Below are 17,871 nucleotides of genomic sequence, written 5' to 3'. Positions count from 1 at the left end.
TAGAGTCATTAATATTATTAAGGACAACAGGCCTGCAAAAAGTCCTTTTCCCTCATCTTTGTCTATCTAGAGATGTTACAATGATTCTACTTCTATCACTTAACATATTTAACACCCATACAATCTATTCAATCTGGGTCATTAACATCATCAATGACAACAAAAGACCAGAAGAAAGTCCTTTACCTTGTTAACCCATCTTTATCTATTTTGAGATTTTATAATGACTCTACTTCCATCACTAAAATATTTAACACCCATACAATCTATCTAATCTGAGTCATTAATATCATCAATGACAACAAAAGACCTGAAGAAAGCCGTTTACACTATTAACCAAACATTATCTATTTTGAGATGTTACAATGATTCTACTTCCATCAGAAGAATATTTAACACCCATACAATCTATCTAATCTAGGTCATTAATATCATTAAGGACAACAGGCCTGAAGAAAATCCTTTTCCCTGTTAACCCGTCTTTGTCTATCTCGAGATGTTACAATGATTCGACTTCCATCACCAAAATATTTAACACCCATACAATCTATCTAATCTCGGTTATTAACATCATCAATGACAACAAAAGACCTGAAGAAAGTCCTTTACCTTATTAACCCATCTTTATCTATTTTGAGATGTTACAATGATTCTACTAATAAGATTCTTCAACCCATCACTAAAATATTTAATACCCATACAATCTATCGAATTTTGGGTCATTAATATCATCAAGGACAACAGACCTAAAGAAAGTCATTTTCCTTGTTAACCCATCTTTGTCTATCTCGAGATGTTACAATGGATCTACTTCCATCACCAAAATATTAAATACCCATACAATCTATCTAATCTGGGTCATTAACATCATCAATGACAACAAAAGACTTGAAGAAAGTCCTTTACCCTGTTAACCCATCTTTATCTATTTTGAGATGTTATAATGGTTCTACTTCCATCACTAAAATATTTAACACCCATACAATCTATCTAATCTGGGTCATTAATATCATCAAGGACAACAGACCTGAAGAAAGCTCTTTTCCTTGTTAACCCATCTTTGTCTATCTCTAGATGTTACAATGATTCTACTTCCATCACTAAAATATTTAACACCCATACAATCTATCTAATATGGGCCATTAACATCATCAATGACAACAAAAGACCTAAGAAAGTCCTTTACCTAGTTAACCCATCTTTATCTATTTTGAGTTGTCAAAATAATTCTACTTCCATCACTAAAATATTTAACACTCATACAATCTATCTAATCTGGGTCATTAACATCATCAATGACAACAATCACATTTTTATAACATATTCAACAATAACCTCAATAGCAAATAACCAAAATACAAATATAATTATATATAAAATCTAAAACAAAGATAGGTCGAATATGAGAAGATGAAAAAAAAAATGGTTACCTATTGAATTTGCCGCTTTTTATCTGCCACCAGTTTAATTTACCATCTTCAGCGAAGGCAGATTTCCATTTTTTGTACTTGATCTAGCTTTCTTGATTCATGGTTATAAAATGGATGTTTTGAAAATCCCTCAAAGAACATGGCAATACCCACCAATTAGTCCGTATGTCAATCAACATGATAACGGAAGAACGAAATGTCCTTGAGTGTCCTTGCGCCTCATGATGTCAGACAGTTCAGCTAAGCATGATTTTGAGGAAGCATAGTTGACAAACAAAATAATGATTGAGACATTTGAGGGTTCAATTGCTCGAGAAAGTGCTGGTGACAATCGCTCCCCTAATTCTAGTGCAGCTCCTATGGGAAGGGCCATTCTTTCCATATCTTTCATAGCTTTGAGATGATGATTAGTGAAGTTATGCCATATGTCTTTACTGCTGAAGCTCTGCTTCATTAGAAAAACCTTGGGACTAAAGAAGAACCACGTATGAAAGTAGTGATTGTGTGATAGACGAGAGACAAATATAGCTGGAGAACTTAGGTTTGATTAGGTTCACTTTGCTTGGCTTCGTTTATTCTTATATCAGTCAAGAAGATACGTTTAAAATGTTCATCAACTGGGAAGAGATGCTGAGCACGTTATCTTCTATACGATTAATTTGAGGTATCTTCGTCATTGTTCCATGTTCGTTGTTTTCAACAATTTATATTTTTGTTTTGGTTAAACTGGGAAGAAATGTTTGTTTAGTCGGATCCCAATCTGAAGGCTTGGATGCTTTCTATGTTCTTTTTTTCTTGCTTCTTTTCATCGCAATATAGGATGGATTTTTTGTTCTTTTCGTAACAATTAAAATAATTCAACAAAGCTAAATTTACTTTCTTTCTGTACAATTAATCAATTGGCATTATCTTCATACAAATTTGTTACATCTTCTAAGACTCAATTCCAAAATTAATAAAAGTGATTCACCAAAATAATTTCTGTTATTTTGTTAAAATAAATTTCAATTTTCATTATAATTATTGATCTCCTCCAAAATAAAATTCAATTATTTTATTAAACAAATCTTATTAAGGCATTTAAATTAAAACATTTAATTTCTTTAAAATATTGATTTGAATGATTTTGTTTTAATAATTTGAACTGAAAAAGAAAATTACTTAGTATGAAACCCAAATTTTATTATTATTTTTCGCCATTGTCTTGTATCACTTTTGCTTTCGTATTATGTACTTAGATAGCAGCTGCGACACGTTTTTATTTTGAGATTTCAATGTTTTTTTTTTTTGTTTTTGTTTTTTATATTATTTTTCACCACAATGATGATTTTTTTTGAACAACACAATATGATATGTTAATTGCAACACTACGATGGTTTGTTACTTATTCTATTTTAATAATTTTGTCTAAATTCTTTTTATATTTTACAGCTTAATTCGGCTTTTTTAATAAAATAATCTAAAAAAATTAATGTTGTTGTCAGTGGCCATTATCCTATCAGAGTACTATTTGATGGTCTTTGACTCTTTCATCTTCAAATTCTCAAAGTTTCTTTTGAGGTTGATCAGTTGTTACTGCCTTGTCTTGTCTGACCTTATAAACTCTTCCTTCAACTTTTCCCGTGCCTGTTTTAGTCTGTCACAAGCCATTATCTGAGTGAAAATCACATCAAATGCTCCATTTTGCAAGCAAGGCATAGCTTTGTGCTTCTTGGCACATTCTTCACTATGTTGCCTAATCTGTGCAATGGTGGGATTGGCCTTCAGTGGAGCTAGTTCAGTGTCATTTTCAACCACATTCCATCGGTCATATGCTTGCAGGTAAGTTTTCATCTTCACTACCCAAATGTGGTAGTTCTCACCACTAAACACATATGGTGGTGGTGGTGTGAAGCTCATCTTGCAGCAACAAAAACGACAGCTTCAATTTTTAATTTTTCTTCACAAAAAAGCAACCAACAACAGAAGCCCTCAAAGATGACAGGCTCTAATTACCATTTGTTGAGGTTTTGACAGCAGCAAAGGAAGAAAAACAAAAGAAAAACTGATGCAAAGAAGTTTTGAACAAAAAGATAACTGAAAAATTGATCACTCTCTATTTTCATTAACTTGAAAAACATATATGTTACAATGAAATATGACAGTTACCTAATGTATAAATGCTCCCACTAATACATGACTAAAGTTGAGTTAGAATTACACACAAAAGAAGCTGATATATCAGCCATTACATCAAATTCAAATCATCAACAAATTTTACTAACTTTAAGATCAAATTACAAAGCAACTAAAGGAGTTACAAATGAAAACAAAATGCTGTTGCTCCGCTGGTTCAGCTTCGATTCTGGTCTGCTGCTGGTTTTCTGTTGCATTGCAGGCCAAAGTTCAACAGTGAGAAGGAAGATATCAAAGACAACCCTAATCTGCAAATCCAGTAGAGTATCAAATATGCAAGTTTTACAAGATCGTTATATAATTGTAAAATATAAAGCACAAGAAATAGCTAATTCCTACATCAACATAAAAGCATATATAGGTTATAATTAACGTATTCACTAACTTTTACAGGAAATATGAAACATAAATCAATGGATCAATATATGCTTGAAGCAAAATGCACTAGTGTTGAGATGATTAAATTTTTACTTACTGCCTATGCCATGAGCACCAATGCTAGAAACTAAACAATGAAGTCCACCACTGATCCTATGAATTAATAAAACCAACCAATAACTAGTCAACCGACTGTCAAAAATATAATTAAGTATAAATCTTAATATCTGTACTGACAATGGCAGCAAAATAGAATGTAATATCGAAAATGAAATGAAACCCACCTACCTATGCAACCGGAGGTCTTAAGTTTTTTTGTTTAAGTGGGCTTACGCCTTTTACGTCGTGGGATGGGGTCGGGAATATCTTCTTCTACAAAACATACATCCTTGCTCATCTCATCAAAGTTGAACTTTTCTTGATCTTCATCCGATGCATCACTGCTCGTCTTATCAAATTGATCTTCATCCGATGCCTCACTGCTCGTCTCATCAATCTGATCTTCATCTGATTCATCATTGCTCGTCTCATCAATCTGACCTTCACCCGATACATCTTTGCTCATCTCATCAAACTGATCTTCATCCACATAAAATACATGAACACCGCATTTCTTCACTTCTATATCATCGGTTTTATCTTTAACCTCTTTCCAACTGTAGTAGTGACCTTTTATGTAGAACTCAAAAGATGCCTCCACATAATCTTCGTCTTTTTTAACCATATCGTCATTAAACAGAACCAACACGTGATCACCCATGAACTCAAAGTCTTCTAACTCAGAGTCTAAATCTCCATCCTCATGATCATACCACTTCGTTTTGAACTTTTCATTACCACCATCGGTGGCTTTCAGTTGATATTCACAGATACATTCAAGATTTTTATAGTGACAGCAGTCTGTTAGATCGGCCACAAGGCAAATAGCAAAAGCCAAGAATCCACCCCCAACACGCCAATTTGGGGCTATCTTCAAATCTATTGAAGAATTCAAGCTCTGAAACTCAAACTTATTTGCTGAAATTTCATTTCCTGGGAAACAAAAAAACGTTTGTGACTCCCAACCAATCTCCCATAACGATGTCCTTGTCTCTACTTGGGCTCCAGCTTTGAACATGGCACTCTCCAAAATGTTATCAATTGAATCTTGATTCAAATTGAAGCAATTAGAGAATATCATGAAAATATCATCAGGGAGTTCAAATAGATTTTGATCTGTGAAGGTTACTTTTTCTAATGACGAGCAGCCATGTGCTTCCAAGTAGCTTAGATCTGGTGGAACCTCTGAGAGTAATTTAAGGCTATTGCAATAATTCATTTTCAAACGTACAAGGTTTCCAAACCTTGTGATCGATGAGGGCACATCAACTGTTTTAATATCTCCAGAACTAGAGATGCTCATATTGCACTGTATCTTTTGAATACTTGTGTAGCTCAAATCTAAGAGCGTAAGACTACTTTGACAGTCAAAACAAAATGGTACTTCTTCAATTTGAGTACCACGTAACTCTAATACTCTTAAATTTCTTGGGATTTCTGGGAATTCAGCGATTGGGCAATAACTAAGATCCAACAGACCAAGGGATTCCAACTTTGAAATATGGCTCGATACATTTTTGACCATCGAGTTGCTCAAAACCAACATTTCAAGACTAGTGAGACGATCAATTGAATCGGGTACTTCTTCTATTCCAGTTTCTTGTAAACTTAAATCAGAAAAGTTATTTGGGAGCTCGGGAAACTCCTTGAGACTATAACATTCCTCAAGTTCAAGAAATTCTAGAGATGTCAAACGATTCAAGCAAGGAAGTTCAACCAAACTCTCACACCCGCTACAGTCAAGTGTTTTAAGGTTGATGGCTCCTAATAGATTAGCGATCTTCCTTAAATTCTTGCATTGGGAAACATTAATTTTTCTTAAATTAACAAGATCCTGTGCAACGAAAACATAAAATAGTTTCATCACTTCTAAGCACCATCCACGTACAATGGGCTAAATCAAAAATGAAAAGAAAAAATATATATAATTACATTAATAAAACAAAATTTTATATTTGATGTATTGTTTGTATAATTCCAACTATCATTAATAGTTCTAATTGTTTCTTTTAAAAATAAAATAAAATACTTTTATATTTGTTCGTAAAAAGTTTTAATAAGACGTCAATCATATGATTTACAGACACATCAATTAGAATCCTTTTTATTTTTTCAAAAATATCTTGAATGAGCAAAGTATGAAAGAATATACCTGATGATCATTGTCATCCAAAAGTTGTTCTATGTTGCCATTTGATAAATTCAACACAACAAGATTCTTCGGATTAAAACTTGATGGTAAATATTTGACGGGGTAATAAGACCACCGAAGATACCTTAACTCATTAGGAAGAGATACAATATCATGTTCGTCTGCAAGTAGCTTCTTGTCAAAGTTACATGAATAGAACTCGAGATATTTAAGACTAAGCATGTTCTCAAAAACAGAAGGATGTAATCGTAGCTTATCTTTGATTTGAGACATGTCTAATGTTATTCCTTCAATTGATTCAGACCCCTATGAAAAAAGATATATATTATCAAGCATCTGCATAGACAAATTTATGGTTGTTCTATTTAATCACCTATAAAGAAAGTAATTATATTACGAAAGGCTTAGCCTAATTTCGCATATATACCTTTTTATTTACATGAACTTTTAGATATATAAAGTGTTTAATTTTATTTTGGTTTTTAAAGTAATGCATTAGATATTTGACTAACCCAATAGAATGGTAGATCCTTGAGTAGATCCTATGTTATACCTTAATTCATTAGCAAATATCTTCTTATACTCCATGCTCAAACCTTCCATAAACATATAGAAGATGAAATATCTAAGGTTATGCATGTTCTAAAAAATAGTAGGACATGATCGTATATTATCAATTTAAGGCATGTTTAAGTTTATTCTTTGAATTGGCTGATTCCCATAATAACAATATATATCAAGTATCAATAAAGATATAAAAAAAAATTTAGAACAATGAATTAGATATTTAACTGTTGCGCGGAAGCGTGTGAAAGAGTAAAATTATTGTACTAAAAAATCACACTAAGTTCAATTCCCAGGAAAGAGAGGTGGATCACGAGGATCACTTAAGTACCAAGTCTTTCCTAGCTAGAATATCCCTCTATCGTAATTTAATAGCACAATAAATCACTACAATCAAATTCACAAAATATGAACAATAAATAGTAAAGAACACCAGAATTTTAACGAGGTTCGGCAAATCTTGCCTACGTCCTCGGGCACTACCAAATATATTTCACTCCAAAAATACAAGTGAAACTTTACAAATAGGGAGAGAGAACAATGCCTTAAGTAGAGAATGGCAAATGTGGGATGATGAGAATGAGCAATGGTTGGCCTATTTATAGTTGAGATTCAAGGGCCACCTTGCAAAGTCACTATTCACTTAGGGACCAAAAATTGCTATTTTCCCATGCCCAACACTAAATAAATATTTGGTGCCCATAACTTTGACCTTTCCAAAGTATGGGTAGGTATGGGAAAGGTATGGGCAAGGTATGGGGTATGGGTATATTCTAATAATCTCCACCTTGAAGATTTGATTAGGATAATCTTATCTTCACACAATTCTTTCTGCTTTTGACAACAATACTTGATAGTGCCTTCTTCAACTGTTAAACTTGCAGGATATTAATCAAGTTCAAACAATGTTCGAACTTGGTTGCTGTTACCACCTTGGTCATCATATCTGCGGGATTATCTGCAGTCTTGATCTTCTGAAGACAAATTTTCCCCTCTTCAATAATTTCCCGCACAAAATGGAATCGTACGTCGATATGTTTTGTACGTGCATGATAGACTTGATTCTTTGCTAAATGAATAGCACTTTGACTATCACAATACACGTTAATATGCTCCTGAACCAACCCCAAGGTTTTAGCCATACCTTGTAACCAAACAGCCTCCTTTACAGCCTCTGTTACAGCCATGTACTCGGCTTCTGTGGTTGACAATGCAACTGTAGACTGTAGTGTAGACTTCCAACTTATTGGTCCTCCAGCAAGTGTAAACACATAACCGGTGGTTGATCTTCGCTTGTCCAAATCACCGGCATAGTCAGAATCAACGTACCCAATAACACCTTTACCAAGTGTACTATCCTGCTTGAACAGTAATCCAACATCCACGGTCTTCTGAATATACCGTAGAATCCATTTCACAGCTTGCCAATGTCCTTTTCCAGGATTATGCATATACCTGCTCACTATACTAACTGCCTGTGAAATGTCGGGTCTTGTACACACCATTGCATACATCAAGCTACCCACTGCATTAGAATACGGAACTTGCAACATGTATTCTCGTTCCGTATTCGTCGAAGGAGATAGTTGTGCAGAAAGCTTGAAATGAGAAGCCAACGGGGTACTTACAGGTTTGGTCTGCTCGTTCATGCCAAACTGCTGTAGTACTTTCTTCAAATACTGCTTCTGAGACAAGCTAACTCTGCCATGAGCTCTATCTCTACATATTTCCATGCCAAGAATCTTCTTAGCTTCACCTAGATCTTTCATCTCAAACTCGAGATTGAGTTGAGTCTTCAATCTCTCAATCTCAACTTTGCTCTTAGATGCTATCAGCATATCATCAACATATAAGAGCAAGTATATGAAAGTTCCTTCTTGTAGCTTCTGAAAATATACGCAATGATCAAATTTACTTCTTGTGTACCTTTGCCCTTTCATGAACTGATCAAATCACTTGTACCACTGCCTCGGAGATTGCTTCAATCCATAAAGCGACTTTGTCAGTTTGCAAATCCAATTTTCTTTTCCAGCAACCTTGAATCCATCTGGCTGAGTCATATAGATTTCCTCTTCCAAATCACCGTGTAAAAACGCGGTCTTCACATCAAGCTGAACTAGTTCAAGATCATATTGCGCAACCAAGGCTAGCAAAATCCGAATAGACGAATGCTTCACAACTGGAGAAAACACTTCATTGTAGTCTATTCCTTCTTTCTGAGCGTAACCCTTTGCTACCAATCTAGCCTTGTATCGAATTTCATTTTTACCAGGAAATCCTTCCTTCTTTGCATATACCCATTTGCATCCAATTGCCTTCTTTCCCTTGGGCAGTCTCACCAACTCCCAAGTCCTATTTTTATGAAGAGACTGCATTTCTTCATTCATAGCTTGCTTCCACTTTACACCATCAGAGTTACTTATTGCTTCTGTGTAAGTGGAAGGAACATCATCATCTGCAATTGGAAGTGCATAGGCCACCATATCGTCAAAGCGAGCAGGCTTACGAATCTCTCTTCTTGGCCTCCTATATGCAATTGAATCTTATTGCTGTAGAAGTTCTTGGGTCGAAACTTCTTCATCATTTGTTCTTTCAATATTAGCTGGATCATCATTAACCTTTTCAAACTCCACCTGCTGCAAAGTACTACTGGTTTTGTCATCCTTTTGTGAATCCTCGTTCTTCATCATGGTTGATTCATCAAAAGTTACATCTCTACTGAAAACAATCTTCCTTGTATCAGGACACCAGAGACGGTATCCTTTTACACCACCAGTTATACCCATGAATAATGCTTTCTTTGCTCTTGGGTCTAACTTAGATTCTTTTACATGATAATATGCAGTGGAACCAAAAACATGTAAAGAATCATAATCAGTAGCAGGTTTACCAGTCCACATCTCCATAGGAGTTTTTCCATTTATTGCAGCTGATGGCAATCGGTTAATTAGATGGCACGCATATGTAACTGCCTCAGCCCAAAATTCCTTGCCCAATCCAGCATTGGACAACATACATCGAACTTTCTCCAGTATAGTCCGATTCATGCGTTCTGCCACCCCATTTTGCTGTGGTGTATCCCGAACAGTGAAGTGTCGCACAATGCCCTCATCTTGGCATACTTGTAGAAATGGATCGTTTTTGTACTCAGTACCATTATCTGATCGAAGTCGTTTGACCTTTCGACCAGTCTGAGTCTCCACCATCTTCTTCCATTTCAGAAATGCATCCAAAACTTCACTTTTTCTTTTCATTAGATACACCCATACTTTTCTTGAATAATCATCAACAAAAGTAACAAAATAGTGCATACCTCCCAAAGAAGCTACTTTGGTAGGTCCCCACACATCACTGTGAACGTAGTCCAGAATTCCTTTCGTATTGTGAATTGCTGGACCAAATTTTACCCTCTTCTGCTTGCCCAGAACACAATGTTCACAGAATTCCATTTTGCAAGAATTTGCACCTTTCAATAAGCCTTGCTTCACCAATGTCTGCAAAGCTTTTTCACCAGCATGTCCCAATCGCATATGCCATAATCTGGTAGCCTCTGAATCTACATCTTTTGTAGAAACTGTTGATGTTGATCCAATAACTGTACTTCCATTTAAAAAATACAAGTTATTTCTTCTTGTGCCTTTCATCACCGTCAGTTGCCCAGCTACTACTTTTAGTAATCCATCTCTCAAAGTGATTGTGAGCCCTTTAGATTCTAGGGCCCCTAATGAGATGAGATTTTTCTTCAAGCTAGGTACATAGCGAACATCTGTCAGAACTTGGATTGAGCCGTCATGGTTCTTCAATTTGATTGTACCTACACCCATTGTCTTACAGGCACTATCATTGCCCATAAAAACAACTCCACCTTCTAGTTCTTCAAGACTAGAAAACCAGTCCTTATTAGGACACATATGGTAAGTACATCCCGAATCCAATATCCACTCATCCGTTTGACATGCCATTGCCATGCCAACCAAGCTAAAGTCTGACTCCTCATCATGCTCCGCTACACATGCATTAGAAATAGACTTGCCCTTTTGTAACTTAGGACAATTCTTTTTCCAATGCCCTTTCTCACGACAAAAGGCACATTCATCTTTGGCGGGTCTCCCTTTGGACTTACCCCTTCTACCAGGTTTGCTGCTGTGTGAACGACCTCTTACTGTTAAGACTTCTGCGGTTGTATCTCTGTGATCTCTTTTATCTTTCTTTCGAGTCTCAGATCTATACAACGCACTACAGACTGCATCAAATGTGATCGTGTCCTTCCCATGAAGCAATGTGGTGGTAAGATGATCATATTCATCAGGAAGGGAATTCAACAATAATAATGCCTTGTCTTCATCTTCAAATTTCTCATCCAAATTTATCAAGTCTGCTAAAATTTTATTGAATGAGTTCACATGGTCATTCATCGACATACCGGGTGCATACGTGAATCGATAAAGTTTCTTTTTCATATAAAGCCTATTTTCAAGACTTTTCGTTAGAAACTTTTCTTCCAGTGTATCCCATAACTTCTTCGCTGATGTCTCCCTCATGACAGAGTACTTCTGCTCTTTGGCCAAACATAGGCGGATTATACCACACGCCTGTCTATTGATCTTGGCCCACTCCTTGTCATCCATCTTGTCAGGTTTTTCTTCAAGGGCTATATCTAGCTCTTGCTGACATAAGACATCCAGGATCTCACATTGCCACATACCAAAATTATTGGTACCGTCAAATTTCTCTACTTCAAATTTTGCATTTGTCACAGTAGTCCTTGCTGATGACGATGTTGCTGCCATTTTTCTCCTCAATCCCAACTACTGTATACGTGAACAGTACCGTATACGTGAATAGTGTCGTATACGTGAATAGTACCGTAAACGGTCGTATTTCCCAAGTACGAATCTGGCTCTGATACCAATTGTTGCGCGGAAGCGTGTGAAAGAGTAAAATTATTGTACTAAAAAATCACACTAAGTTCAATTCCCAGGAAAGAGAGGTGGATCACGAGGATCACTTAAGTACCAAGTCTTTCCTAGCCAGAATATCCCTCTATCGTAATTTAATAGCACAATAAATCACTACAATCAAATTCACAAAATATGAACAATAAATAGTAAAGAACACCAGAATTTTAACGAGGTTCGGCAAATCTTGCCTACGTCCTCGGGCACTACCAAATATATTTCACTCCAAAAATACAAGTGAAACTTTACAAATAGGGAGAGAGAACAATGCCTTAAGTAGAGAATGGCAAATGTGGGATGATGAGAATGAGCAATGGTTGGCCTATTTATAGTTGAGATTCAAGGGCCACCTTGCAAAGTCACTATTCACTTAGGGACCAAAAATTGCTATTTTCCCATGCCCAACACTAAATAAATATTTGGTGCCCATAACTTTGACCTTTCCAAAGTATGGGTAGGTATGGGAAAGGTATGGGCAAGGTATGGGGTATGGGTATATTCTAATATTAACTAACCCACTAAACTCTTGAGCAAATTTCATTTAGACCCTAAGACATTGACTATATCATACAAAGACATCTTATTAAAAAAAAAGTTAGAAGTATGGATTTGTATTTGATAAATAGATAGCGTACAATTCATATACTATCAATGAAGAAGATGATGAGAAATAATTAAAAATAAACTTACTTAGATCTTTTTAAAATTTAATTATCTTATCATCTGATTCATTGGTAGTGTATTGTACATCAAAAAAATAATTACAATTAATTAAATTTGTTATGGCAACACATATTTAATTTGATCATGAAAAAGAAATATACAAACAATTAGCATTTACCTTACTATATCTGAGCACCTTATCCACATCCTCAGGACTCCATAATCTACTGCGCATTCCAATGCTTTTCGATTCTTGGCGAACAATGTCCTTGCCCATCTCTTCAAGCATATCATGCACAGAAATATATTCACCATATTTACAATCAATATCAAGTAGGCACTTGTCAATCAAGTTACTTATTCCACACGCTGCACCCTTATAACAGCAACTTAGAACTTCTTCTGCCTCTTTCTTGGATACCCTTTTAAAAATGCATGCTATGTCAAGAAATATATTCTTTTCTATTTCATCCAACTCACCAAAGCTTCTCTTCAAAATCTGTAAAATTTTTGGTTGCCCATATTCCTTTAACTTCTCCACCTCACTTTCCCAATCTTTTTTAGTCTTTGTATACAATTTAGAACCCAAAACTTTAAGAGCAAGTGGACTACCTTGGGCGTACTCTACAAACTTGTTCGATAGATCTCGATAATCAACCGAAGGATTCAACAGCTTGAATGCAAATGTAGAAAATAGTTGAAGAGAGTCATTCTCATTTAACTTCTTTACCTCGTACATTTTGTCAGCTCCTCCATTCCTAAGTACTTGTCTATCTCTAGATGTTATTATAATTTTACTCCCATCCCCAAAATATTTGACACCCATACAATCTATTTGGTCTGGGTCATTAACATCATCAAAGACAACAATCACTCTTTTGTTATTGAGCCTTTCTATTAAAGTAAAACTTATGGACGGGGTGCCTATGTGGATTTTTTGGTTTAATAGTTTGGAAAGAAATTCATTTCGTAAAGATTCTATTCCTTGTTTTTCTAATTTCTGACTAACATTTTGGAGAAAACAATGATCTTCAAACTTTGTAAAGGCTTCTTTATATACAGCATCAGCAAGGGTAGTTTTGCCAATACCACCCATTCCCCAAAGTCCTATTACACGACTGTCTTCTTGATCAATCAGTCTCAAAATCGTCCTTTTTTTATCATCTATTCCAACCAATTCTTCAGCAGCACTTCCAGACTTGCTGTTCATCAACTTTTTCATAACATATTCAACAATATCCTTAATGTACTCGGTTTCAGGTCTAGCAAATAACCAAAATAAAAATATAATTATATACAAAATCGAAAACAAAGATAAGCCAAATATAAAAAGATGAAAAATGTATAATTACCTATCGAATTTGCCTCCTTCTATATGCCACCCTTTTAATTTACCAACCTTCTATATGCCACCCTTTTAATTTACCAACTTCAACAAAGGCAGTTTGCCATTGCTGTACTTGATCTAGCTTTTCTGATTCATGGTCATCAAAGGAGGTTTTGAATCTCCCACCAAGATTCCGTACATCAGAAGGATCAACATGATAAAAGATGGGAAGAACAATATGTCCTTCAGTATCCTTGCGGTCCATGATGTCAGAGAGTTCAGCCAAGCATGATTTTGAAGAAGCATAGTTGACAGACAAAACGATGATTGAAAGATTTGAGGTTGCAATTGCTTGAGAAAGTGCTAGTGAAAGTTGGTCCCCTTTTTCCAGTGTATCTTCATCGAAGAAAACATTGATTCCTGTGTCTTTCAAAGCTTTCAGAAGATGACTGGTAAAATTAAGGCCTGTGTCTTCTCCTCTAAAGCTTAAGAAAACTTGATGCTTCATTTGACGAGAAGACGAAGAAGACGCCATGAAAGAGTTTAGATTATGTGATTGAAGCAAAGGATAGATTGTATGACTGAGGCAAAAGACAGACTTTCCTTCATTTATTTTGGTACCTTTGAAGAAAATGCCAAAAGATTGTATGTGTTATCTTCGACACACTAGATTTTTCTTTCTTCATTGTTTTTTACATTGGATCTTTGTTTTTTTCGTAAAACAAAGCTAAATTTAATTTTCGTCAATACAATTAATGAAAAGGCTTTGGTTTCTTCATCTCTTTGATTTTGGGTATTAACTAAGCCTAATAAAAATTTATTAAAAAGCTAATACAAATTTATTTTTTTAATATTTGAATGAGTTGCGATTTATTGGTATCTATCTCTTGTGGTTCAACCTCTGAACCACACTAATTTAAATTTTAGCAATACGAAATTGCTATTTACTCTAATATCAATTACTTACTTTTATGATTAATCTTTTAAAATGAATAGAGTAAACTACATAGATAATCATTCAATTATAAGAATTTTTATTTTGATTATACAATTATAAAAGAAAAATTATTTAATCGCTAATGTTTTTGAGATTTGATTTGTTGATCACTCTACATTTAATTGTTATCTTTTTTTATTTGTATAATAACAAATTTAGCTCTCTAATGTTTGTACATTTATCAATCTGGTTTCTAGTCTTTAATGTTGATATGTTTTGTTAATTTAATCTTTATTCTAAAAAAATTCAAATTAAAATTAAAAAAACTAAAAATTCAACATTTATAAGTACTAAGTTGGGAGGAGGTGCCAAGTCCAGGAGCCAAATTAGTATTTGAGTCATAAATTCATTATAATTTTTTAAATTTTTATAATTTTTTAAACGTTTTAGAATAAGATTAAATTAGCAGAATGTATAAATGTTGAGAGTTAAATATATTAAAATTTGTAGAATTAAGACTAAACTAATAGAATTAGTAAACATTGGAGGACTAAAATTGTTATTATGCTAATAAAAAATCCACGTGAGCCTTCCATTAATTATTTGATGACTAATTAACAAAAAAAATTAAAATTCAAAAATGTTAGTGACTAAATTGAAATTTGTTATAATTAGATGACCAAAATTTTGAAAATAGTTATCATAATTGAATGACTATTTGGGTATCCAAATCAATCAATTTTAACGATAAATTGACAAAAACATAAGAGTCAAATTTCGAAAATAGAATATTTTATAATTGAACATAATTAAGTGAAAATGTACCCAAACAAATATCGTTTCATTCAATAATCTCTAATCAAATACATTAATTTAAGTGACAAAGCAATTTGTTTGATGATAATAAGTAGATTAAATTTGTGTAGTAGTTTACGTAATAAAAAATGGATGGATGGGGACATTGAAGAGAGTCATTCCCATTTAACTTGTTTATCCTGATGTAATTGGGTTAACTCCCCATTCTTAGTACTTTTCTATCTCTAATTTTTAAGATTACCTAATTTTACAATCCAATTAAAATGATAATTTAAAAATGAACGTACAAACCAATTTCGATGTTGCATCCTTTCAATTCCAAAACAGAGTAAAACTCTGGAATTTTAATTATTAAAAGGGAAATTAAATTCAAGTTTTAGCCCAAACTTATATAACAATCAAGTCAAATGGCTATACCATGAAGCCAACTTCTCACTTTGAAGTTCCAACTAAACCAAAATTATTTCTATTTGCTACAACTTTCTTTTTTCCAAGTGATTATGTTGGGTTCCTCCATGGGGTAAACATAAAAGCTCATCAATCTCGAGAATGAAAATTGTGATAGGGTTGGCATTGAAAATACCATCCAAGCTCCATGTGTTCATTTAACGACCAGTAACTCCACCAGTTATTGGTACAACTAGTTAGTCTAGTTCAAAAAACACATATTTTAATAGATAAAATAAATTTTTTTGATCTTGTCAGGTCGAGTAAGTAGATGATGACATTCGAAAATGTTGCGCGGAAGCGTGTGAAAGAGTAAAATTATTGTACTGAAAAATCACACTAAGTTCAATTCCCAGGAAAGAGAGGTAGATCACGAAGATCACTTAAATACCAAGTCTTTCCTAGCCAGAATATCCCTCTATTGTAATTTAATAGCACCATAAATCACTACAATCACATTCACAAAATATGCAAAACAAATAATAAAGAACACCAGAATTTTAACGAGGTTCAGTAAATTTTGCCTACGTCCTCGGGCACTACCAAATATATTTCACTCCAAAATTACAAGTGAAATTTACAAATAGAGAGAGAGAATAATGCCTTAAGTAGAGAATGGCAATTATGGGATGAAGAAAGTAAGCAATGGTTAGGCCTATTTATAGTTGAGGTTCAAGGATCAACTTGCAATGTCCCTATACAATTAGGGACCAAAATTGCAATTATCTCATGCCAACTTTTAACCCAACTTGCCAACCAATATTACTTTCTACTTTCGGTGCCTACCTCATTTGACTTTTCAAACAATGGTGGGTTCCAATAAAAAACATAATTAATTGCCAACGTCTTAATCTGAATTGTCAATATTACTAGACATTATAAAAGATAAAAAGAAATAATGTGAAAGAAAAAAAAATTAAAGAATTAAAATAATATATTTTTTATGTTTATATGATGTGGCGGTTTATTATTGATTAAATTATTTTTAAAAAAAAATATAACATTTTGGTGTAAAATAAATAACAGATAAATAATTTAAGTAGCATTTATGATAAATAAAAAATAGATATCAACTCGAATTTTTAAAGTAATTGACGTTTTAATTGGTTATCGACAATGTGATCTTCCCTTTAATTTTATTTTTGAATAATTGAATACGCAACCTTTGGGTTGTTTTTATTTTTCTTTGTTCGTTCTCACTCTTTTAAACCTTTCTTCTTTGAATCAAATGTACATTAATAAAAATCTGAAGCCCATTGGAAGACCATGACTTTGAGATTACTCTTTATATTTATAATAATCCCAACTAATTTAGTCAATAACAAATATGTTATTTGCATCACAATTTTGTCCCATTGGAAGACCATGGCTTTGAGAGCACACACCAATCTCCAAACCCCATGCAAAACACATTCAATATAAAACTGATTGCATAAGGATCAAATTCATATAGTATGCTGCAATGGGTAGTTAAATAAATAAACAAAGCCGGCTAACCTCTTGTCAACCTTTCTTGATTGGAATCAACTGTATAAATATTAAAAATAATATGAAGCGTAGTTTATCAAGTAAACCTGACAATGCTCTTATGTTTAGAATAAATTGCTAAGCTCAAGTCATCGCCTATGCTTCTGTCTAACAAAATCACTTTCAGTCTCTTTCCCATTTAATAAAACCACTTTCTCTTTGATGTACACTTATATTTGACACTTTTTGCTTGTTAATTCTTTTGTCTTATGAATTTTTCACTGCTTAATTGGTTGTATTTGATTTATTTCTTGTGTAGTGAACCCAATACTGGAAATGACAACAAAAAGACGTAATCTGCAGTTTTCTTTCTTTTTATTCTGTCACGGCTGGAGTCGTGGGCACGACGCTGGGCACGATGCAGATCTGACGTGGCAAATCAGAAGTCAACACAGGGA

General features: G+C 34.0%; 1 protein-coding gene across 1 annotated transcript; it reads right to left on the bottom strand.

The window, feature by feature from the left end:
* Nucleotides 1-3,706: 3,706 nt before the first annotated feature.
* LOC107890142 (disease resistance-like protein DSC1) lies at nt 3,707-16,096 on the bottom strand. Its single transcript, XM_041078639.1, has 6 exons — nt 16,083-16,096; nt 13,815-14,327; nt 12,598-13,621; nt 6,235-6,540; nt 4,369-5,916; nt 3,707-3,853 (listed from the first exon to the last, which is right to left on the bottom strand). The coding sequence occupies exons 1-6, from the start codon at nt 16,094-16,096 to the stop codon at nt 3,707-3,709; spliced, it is 3,552 nt and encodes a 1,183-aa protein (XP_040934573.1).
* Nucleotides 16,097-17,871: the final 1,775 nt, after the last annotated feature.

This window comes from Gossypium hirsutum, chromosome A10 (assembly GCF_007990345.1).
Source record: "Gossypium hirsutum isolate 1008001.06 chromosome A10, Gossypium_hirsutum_v2.1, whole genome shotgun sequence".
Classification (NCBI taxonomy): Eukaryota; Viridiplantae; Streptophyta; class Magnoliopsida; order Malvales; family Malvaceae; genus Gossypium; species Gossypium hirsutum.
The sequence above is the reverse complement of the archived record's forward strand: the minus strand, read 5'-3'. Positions and strand labels throughout refer to the sequence as shown.

Excerpts from the sequence above, each read along its gene's own strand:
- LOC107890142 (XM_041078639.1), bottom strand. Across the intron at positions 6,541-12,597 it reads AGGTGCTCAGATATAGTAAG|GGGTCTGAATCAATTGAAGG; the intron begins GTAAATGCTAAT and ends CTTTTTTCATAG. Across the intron at positions 5,917-6,234 it reads TGGATGACAATGATCATCAG|GATCTTGTTAATTTAAGAAA; the intron begins GTATATTCTTTC and ends TTCGTTGCACAG.